Source organism: Plasmodium reichenowi, chromosome 9, assembly GCF_001601855.1.
Source record: "Plasmodium reichenowi strain SY57 chromosome 9, whole genome shotgun sequence".
Lineage (NCBI taxonomy): Eukaryota > Apicomplexa > Aconoidasida > Haemosporida > Plasmodiidae > Plasmodium > Plasmodium reichenowi.
The window spans coordinates 329,800-339,380 of record NC_033654.1 but is presented as its reverse complement, the minus strand read 5'-3'; the positions used below and the strand labels follow the sequence as shown (position 1 = coordinate 339,380).

General features: G+C 18.7%; 3 protein-coding genes across 3 annotated transcripts; 2 read left to right on the top strand and 1 right to left on the bottom strand.

The window, feature by feature from the left end:
* Nucleotides 1-455: 455 nt before the first annotated feature.
* Nucleotides 456-2,045, top strand: PRSY57_0907300 (GDP-fucose protein O-fucosyltransferase 2, putative; the record flags this gene model as incomplete). Its single annotated transcript, XM_020114779.1, has 2 exons — nucleotides 456-635; nucleotides 816-2,045. 2 exons carry the CDS (start codon nucleotides 456-458, stop codon nucleotides 2,043-2,045), a joined length of 1,410 nt encoding a protein of 469 aa, XP_019970479.1.
* Nucleotides 2,046-3,014: 969 nt separating this feature from the next.
* Nucleotides 3,015-5,180, bottom strand: PRSY57_0907200 (putative membrane protein; the record flags this gene model as incomplete). The annotated part of the gene is made up of 1 exon (XM_012907312.2): nucleotides 3,015-5,180. The coding sequence occupies one exon, from the start codon at nucleotides 5,178-5,180 to the stop codon at nucleotides 3,015-3,017; it is 2,166 nt and encodes a 721-aa protein (XP_012762766.2).
* Nucleotides 5,181-6,605: 1,425 nt separating this feature from the next.
* On the top strand, nucleotides 6,606-9,438 carry PRSY57_0907100 (hypothetical protein; the record flags this gene model as incomplete). Its single annotated transcript, XM_020114778.1, has 3 exons — nucleotides 6,606-9,037; nucleotides 9,134-9,229; nucleotides 9,342-9,438. Coding segments are annotated over 3 exons (2,625 nt in total), but the record flags the coding sequence as incomplete, so codon positions are not given.
* Nucleotides 9,439-9,581: the final 143 nt, after the last annotated feature.

Genomic DNA, 9,581 nt, shown 5'->3' with positions numbered 1-9,581 from the left:
TATTTATTTTTTTTTTTTTTTTTTTATTTTTTTATTTTTTTTTTTTTTTTTTTTTATTTTTTTTTTATTATAAATTGATATTTTTTTTTTTTTTTTTTTTTTTTTTTTTTTTTTTTTTTTTTTTTTTTTTTTTTTTTTTTTTTTTTTTTTTTTTTTTTTTTTTTTTTGTGTGTGTTAAAAATTTTGTTAATATTTATATATAGAACAATAAATAAAAAGAAAATTAAAAAATTAAAATAAAAAATGGAGTGCATACATATATATATAAATATATATATATATATATATTATTAAGAGTAAGTGCCCATTTCATTTTTTTTAAATATTTATATATATTGTTGTTTATGTAGAATATATTAATCTGTTCAAAGTTGAATTTTTTTGTTTATTTTATTTTTATAAAACTTTTCAATTTGCGAAGCACAAAATTAAAATATAAAAAAGTCATATATACAATGAAATTTATAATTGTTTTACTTTTATTTTTTTTTTTTAAAGTGATAGACAGGGTTATATGTGTAACCCCCCCCAAATCGATTTGTTTAAAAGAGGATGTATATTTAGGTGACAGTTTTTTTTTTTTGAAAGAGAAGAAATATATTATGTATGATGTAAATATAGGCGAAGGCTTCAACGTACGAAACGAATATAAATATGAATATAAATATATAAAAATAAATATATATATATATATATATATATATATATATATATATAAATATATGTGTATATATATTTATTCATAACAATTAAAAGATGGAATGGTTATATAATATTTCATATATATATATATTTTTTTTTTTTTCCCCTTGCAGCTACAGAAGGAAATATTTTACAGGTTAAGTTTGGTTATCTACAATTTGAACAAGAAGGATAAGTTAAAAATATATTATCTTGTACTTCCACCTTGGTGTTATGTTACACACTGGAATAGAAAAAAAGGGAATAATTTAAGGTGGGAATTTTTTTTTAATACAGATATTATGAAGAAGGTTATTCCTATTATAGAATATGAAGAATATGAAAAGTTATATGGGAATTATTGTGACATTATGATAAATAGTAAATATATTCTTGATAACTATAAAGAAAAAAGTTTTCTAATTTTACCATTCGAAGAATGTAATACTAATGTTAATAGCTTCAAACAATTTTGTAAAAAATGTGAATATAAATATAATATTATATATTCTGGTTATTGTACAACTATAAACACAAAAGAGAGTGAATGTTATTCATATAATATGATAAGTAATTATTTTATAACTTCTATATTAAAAAATTTATTTCTATATGATATTACGTCTGTGTTAATAAAACAAAGTACAAATATATTAGTACCTTTTGTTAATGAACTATATGAAAATAATTTAGAAGATATATTATTATTTAATAATAAATTATTATTATATGCTAATAATTATATATCTAATATATTAAAAACAAATCATTATATAAGTTCCCATTTAAGATATAATGATTTCAAAAATATATCACGATATAATGTACCTCCTATACATATTGCTTTAGTAAAATTATTATATATTATGTTTATAAATAATTGTCGTATAATTTTTATAGCTTCTGATGAAAAACTACAAATACAAAAAGTTATAGACCAATATTTTTATCAATATAAAAAACATTTTTATTTTTATAATAATCAAAATAATTTACATGAAGGAGAATTTTCAATTATCGAACAATGGATTTGTACAAGGTCTCATATTTTTATAGGTAATATCTTTTCAAGATTTACTATGAATATAAATTGGGAAAGACATTTAATAAATAAAGGACAAATTAATAATAATATAGATCTTTGTTCTTATCATATAAATAATGATAACGATCAAGATATTAAAAATTCTTATAAAAAAATTGTTCATATATTTAATCATAAAGCATTACAAAAAATCAAAAATATATATTACAATTATTCAGACAAGGATAGAAAATATATTAATACTATATGTTACAATTTTCCTTCTCATTTTCCTAATAATATAAGTATATATCGAAAGGAATATATTAGCAACATATAAAAAAAAAAAATATATTCACTTTATTTTATGCACTACTAATAAGTATAAACAATAGGAAATATATATATATATAATTGTTCATTTGGGTGCTCTTATATATACCACATTATATAATATTAAGCTTATTTTCTTTTTTTTTATAATATTTCTAAATATTTTTATGTACCTTTTTACATTTATTAAACAATTTGTTGTAACATATATGAACATGAACATTAACATTAACATTAACATGAACATTAACATGAACATGAACATTAACATGAACATGAACATGAACGTGAACATGAACATGAACATTAACATGAACATTAACATGAACATGAACATGAACATTAACATTAACATTAACATGAACATGAACATGAAAATTAACATGAACATGAACATGAACATGAACATTAACATTAACATTAACATTAACATTAACATTAACATTAACATTAACATTAACATGAACATGAAAATTAACATGAACATGAACATTAACATTAACATTAACATTAACATGAACATGAACATGAACATCAACATCAACATGAACATCAACATGAACATCAACATCAACATGAACATGAACATTAACATTAACATTAACATTAACATTAACATCAACATCAACATCAACATGTATATGAACCGTTTTCTTTTAAATAAATAAAAATATAAATAAACTATAAAATACACAAAAAGGTGTATACATATATACATATATATATATATATATATATATTTTTACATTGTTCACATCATACTAATATATTTAGCATATTTATATTTAAAAGCACCCTCCCAGTTCAATAATATTGTCATAGTAAATATTTTATTTATATGTAACCTATCCCTTCTAACATATTTTCTTTGCTTCATTATTTATTTTACCCTGTTCTCTCATATCACACATGTCATGCTTATCCATACAAAAACGTTTTCTCTTTTCCATAAAAATCATTATTTCTTCTTACTCTATTAATAACTTTGTTGATCATTGTTTAAATGATCTATATTCATATATTTGTTCATATTTTTATAATTGTCTCTATACATTTCTTGCTCATTTATAATTTGAATATCATCACACTGGACATATTTGTGAAGCTTATTATGAAAATGTGTATTTGTAGGAGAATAAATAGATTGTGAAATTATATTTGAATTATGCATATTATCATTACATTGTGTGCTTGTACATATATCATTGTATTGCTTGTTTGTGTTTTTATTTTCTTCACCTTTTTTGTTTATGTTATATTTTTGAAACGTTGTTATGTTATTATTTATTATATCATAAGAATCTATATTAGATGTCGTGTTATTCTTTTTTATATAATCCGAAAATTCACTTTCTTCAATGTCCTTCTTCTGTTTCTCTTGTGTTTCCTCGTCCTGATCAAAAATATTTTTAACTATTTCTAGGAATATAAAATTTTCGTATATATCATTCATTATATGATCACAGTAATATATGGATTCATACTTACATTGTTTGTATATTTGTCGCAAGAAAAAATAGATAGTATTGATTTTATATAAAAAAAGACAATATAGAAAAAACGAAAAATTAATAAAAAAAATGAATACTATATAGTACACTCCTTTATAATTGAACAGGTTAAAAAAATGTATTTTTGTTAATTCATATGATGAAGCTAAAGGTATTGTGTTATTATAATAAAATACTGAAAAAAGAATATAAAAATTAATTATTAAATTAATAAATAAATTTATGATATATGGGAAAAGGTAAAAAATGAATTTTATATAATTAATTTTGTCTTGACACTTTTTTAACATTAAAAAATGTATATAATTATATTTATATTTCATATACATACTTATATCATAGATATTAGAATATATGGTATTACCAAAAATGTTGTATATGCTCTTCCGTGTACTGGATAGAAGTGGAATATATGATGATATTACATTTTTATTTTCCGCTTTATTATTTTTTTTTATATTATATGAAATATCGTCTGACATATAATTTAAATTTTTATAGAAATCATCCTTATTTATACTAATAATTTTGGGACACATATTATTATTATTGTTTATTATTTTTTTTGTTTTTTTGTTTTTTTTTTTATTTTTTTGTTTTACTTCTTCATTATTATAATATGAATAATCACAACTTGTACTAATATTAATATTATTATTATTATTATTAATATTATTATTGTTGTGATTATTTTTAGTTGTAGGTAGATGATGATGATGATAATTATCTTTCATATATATGATATTATTGTTATTACTTTTTTTATTTGTTCTTATATCGTCCTCTTGATCACTATTATTATATGTATCCTTTAATAATATAATATCTGATGAAACATCATCACTCTTAATATATATAGAAGAGTCTGTGGTATGTATGTTATAAATATTATGGAGTGGATAATTTTCCTTATTAATATATTTAAATATATTTGTAAATTTATTAAATATTTGATCTGCATACAACAAGATAATATTATCAAAGTCCTTATCCAAATTATGAAATATTCTTTTACATCCTTCAATTAATATTTCTGTATTTTTATATATTTCTTTATTTTTTTCTTTGATATAGGTATTATATAAATATTGTATAATAATAATACACATAATATTTATATGATGTAAGAATATATTATATGTATAATGAAATAAATATATATTTAATATACAATAAATAAGAATAAAAAAAGTAAAAAACACATGGAAATTGATCTCATACAAATATAATATGTTATTATTATTATTATTTAAAAAAGGACACTTGATTAAACATTGTAAGCGAAATAATAAAAAGATATTTATTAATAAAAATATTAAATATAATAAAAAAAATATATATCTTCTTCTACTAACATAATACATAAAAAACAATTCTCCTTTCTTTCTTTTCCTTTCATAATGAGCTATACATTTTATATTACTATATATTTCATAAAAGTGTATATAATTTGAAAAATGATTATAATCAAAACATGTACGTTTCATATTATATAATTCATTCAGTAAATTTTCCTTATTCATATATAAATATCTATCTTCCTCTTTTTCTATATGAGCCTTAGTCATGCTATTATTAATATCCTCCTGGTCGGCATAAGGAACATATTTTTTCATATTCTTAATAGGCATTATAATAGGTCCTTTTTTACAGTATGTGCTATGAAAAATCACAAATATATTAAACGTTATATAGTAATAAAAATAAAATATGAGATATATGAATAAATAAATAAATAAATAAATATATATATATATATATATATATATATATATATATATTTATATATTTTGTCTATATGTCCTATTAATTTCTAATTCTATCGATTTGTTCTAATAATTTATAAAAAGAAGGAAAACTCTTACTTTTTTTTTTTTATTTTTTTATTTTTTTATTTTTTTATTTTTTATTTTTTATTTTTTCTGATTAAAATATGTTCTGTGCGGATTATTAACAAATATAAAAAATGAACATGCATAAAATATATATATATAATTTTATAAGAATAAAAATATATTTATATTTTATATATATATATATATGTATTTTTTCCTATATGTGCAACTTATTTCATGAATGTCATATGTATATGTAATACATATTATTCCTTCCTCAATTATTTAAACATATGTTTTTTTTTTTTTTTTTTTTTTTTTTTTTATATATAATACATACTTATGAAATGTCTAACATTATATATCAAATGACACATTTGAAAGTATACTACAAGTTGTAATATATATATATATATATGTATGTATGTTTTAAAAGAAAAGGTTTTCTTTCTATCTCATCAGAAAAATATCTTTGTATTTATAATGATTAAATAAATACAAAACATACCCAATCGAAATATATTTATCATTTTTTTAAAACAAAATAAGTGCTCTTTTTTTTTTTTTTTATCTTTTTTTATGAAGGAATAATGATTTTCATATGGTTGTTATATAAAAAAAATAATAATATCATATATATATATATATATATATATATATATATATATATATATATATATATATATGTGTGTTTTATGTATGTACATATGGTCTGGTACATATAAAGGTACTTCCTAATTTTTTTTTCTCATTTATTTATTTTTTTTTTCTTAACAGATCTACATCGTATAAAAGAAATAAATATTCACAAATGTTGTAAAATATAATCGATACTTTTGTAATATCTTATTATTTAAATACAACTACATAAGGAAATATAAAAAAATAACCAAATATATGTTATACTAACCAGTTAAATAAATCCAAAATAATATAAAATAAAATGTTATAAATGATTTTTTTTTCTATTTTTATTTTTGCTTTTATTTTTTATTTATTATTTTTTTATTTTTTTATTATTTTTTTTTTTTTTTTATGGTGTGTTATTTGATTTTTCCTTTTTATGTCTTAAATATGATATGATCATTTTAGAACAATTAAAAGTGAAGAGTGCATAGAATTTTTACTTTTTAATATATTATTTTATTAATTTGTTTATTTATTTATATATATATTTATTTATTTATATATTTTAATATTTTAATATTTTCACAAATATATATGGCAAAAATATCTAGCTGGATAAAAAAACAAAGGGGATTTGATAAAGACAAAATAAAAGAGAATTATAAAAGTAAGGAATATGTAGATATAGATATATTTAGTGTTTCTAATAAATCAGGAGATAGTAATACAGAAAATAATAGTGATTGTAACAGTATCATCGAAGAGAATATAAACAATGTAGAGGATATCAAAAGGAAAGGAGAGAATCAAATTATAAACAATAAATATAACCAAGAAAATGATAATAAAAATAATGACCACCATGAAGATTCAGAGATATGTTCGATTCATAAGGATAAATGTAACAAATTATATAAATGTATTTTAAACATTTTTGAAGATAATGAAATATTAGAAAATAACAATAAAAAAATAGAAACTAATATAAATAAACAAATTATTGAACATAACAAAAACAATATACAAAATAATATAAATAATATACTCTTATCAAAAAAATCACACATTTTTCATACCCTTAAAATATTAGTACCATCAATACATGAAATAAACGGGATGAACAGCTCATACGACGATAAATATGTAAACGTTAAAGAACAAACGAATTTTAAAAAAGAAGTTGAAGAGCTTGAAGAAAAAAATAAAAATAAAGATAATAATAGCGATAACAATAATAGTAATTATTTTAATACTACCAAATATAATATTGACAGATCAGATATTTCTTCTATTAATAAGGATTTATTTGAAGATATATATATAGACACATCACCTAATAAAAAAAAACTAATAAATGATAATATCAACATAGAGGAAGAATATTATGAATCGATCAAGACATCTATAAATTATAATAATGTTTTGAATTTTTGTAAGGATGATAATAATAAAAGGAAAATGAACAGAGGAAATGCTCTAAATAATATTTATATTAATTTTGATGTGTACGAAAATAAAATGAGGAAAATAGAGAGAAGGAAGAAAAAAAATAATACAAATGAAAAAAATAATGCAAATGAAAAAAATAATACAAATGAAAAAAATAATGCAAATGAAAAAAATAATACAAATGAAAAAAATAATACAAATGAAAAAAATAATACAAATGAAAAAAATAATACAAATGAAAAAAATAACACAAATGAAAAAAATAATGACTTGAGGGTTGATGTAAAAGATATGATTAAATACACAGAAAAGAATAACAATAAAAATTTCAAATATTATGATAATTATAAGGATGAAATAAATATACTGAGAAAACATATTATTAATAAAAAATCTGAAATTTTATATGCAAAGAATAAATTAATAAAAGATATCTCTAGAATTGAGAAAAATATATTCATGTCTGATTTATACAATGACATTTCTGTATGTATAAATAATTTAAATAATATGAAAGTAAAGAAAGCCTTTTTTATCGTACAAGATTTATTTATTAAAAAATATAATTGTAATAAAAAAAAAAGAAAATTATTCTTAAGAAATATATTTATAAGTGAAATCTTATATAGATATAAAATAATCAAGAAAACAGAAATAATATTTAATATGAATAATGAACCCCCTTGTGATAACTATATGAAATATTCTATAATATCCAAAAGGCTGTATAGAAATTATACTTTTGATTATATTATAGATTTAATAGATGTTAATGGTAAAGTATGTTTTATGAAATATATAAGTTGTTTAAATAAAATTAATCATTATTTTAAAAATATAAAATTGAAATCCATAGAAATTATAAACAGTTCATCTTTAGAAAATAATTATTCAAGTTTCGAGACAGTTAATTCTATAAGTAGTGAAGAATTTAGTGACATTGAAAAGAAGAACAAAAATATGTACTCTAAAAATAACAGCAGAGGAAAAAGCAAAAACAAAAATAAAAACAAAAAAAAAAAAAAAAAAACGAAAAAAAGTGAAAGTATGTGTGATAAATCTATATCAAATGTATATATAGATTTTTCTCATTTTAATCTAGCTTATGAGGATGAAGATAATGAAGTTTTTTATTACGTGACCAAAAAGGAATATGCCTTATTAAGGAGGAGTTCTAGCTTTTCCTATTATATAGAAAATGAGGGAAAGAAGGAAGAAAACCAAACAATAAAAAAAAAAACACTTGAACATGTAGAAGATATTCATATGACACATGTAGATGTAGAACATGATCATATCAAAAAAGAAGACGATAGGAAAAATTCGGAACCAGAACAATATAAAAAAATAAATAAAAATAAAAAAAATCTTTTATACACAAATAAAGAATCACATAGTATAGAACAAAATTCACAAAATATTTCTTTAGAAAAATGTGATGAAAAAAGTGATTTTAATACAGTTATATATTTTTATGTTAATTTATTAATACCATCAAATTTTATATATATTATAGCATCATTGATTGAAGCAACATTATTCAAGTCGTGGATTCCCTTTTATACATTTCCATTCAAGTGAAAAAAAAAAAAAAAAAAAAAATATATACATATATATATATATGTGTATTTTTTTTTTTTTTTTTCATTTTGATATCCATCTTATATATCTAGATTTGGAATCACTGATTGTAAATTATTAAAAGAAAGAGGTTTAATAGATAAAATGGTATATACCAAAATAGCTATGCCGTGGATAATTAGGGATAGGTTATATAATATTATGAGCTTTACATAAGAATATGATTATTATATAAATATTTATTTATACAAAATATATATATATATATATATATATATATTACATGATATTTTTTATTAGGTATTTATTAATGGATGTATGGATATGTGAAGATTTTGAATACTCAAGGGGTATATTTTTATACGCTACAAATTTCCCGAGAAATACGGAAATAAATGTATTATGAAAAATATAATGCATAGGAAATTTATATACTTGCATTTATAGAAAAATTATATATATATATATATATATATATATATATATATGTGTGCATATATGTATGTAATTTTTTTTTTTTTTTTTTTTTTTTTTTTTTTT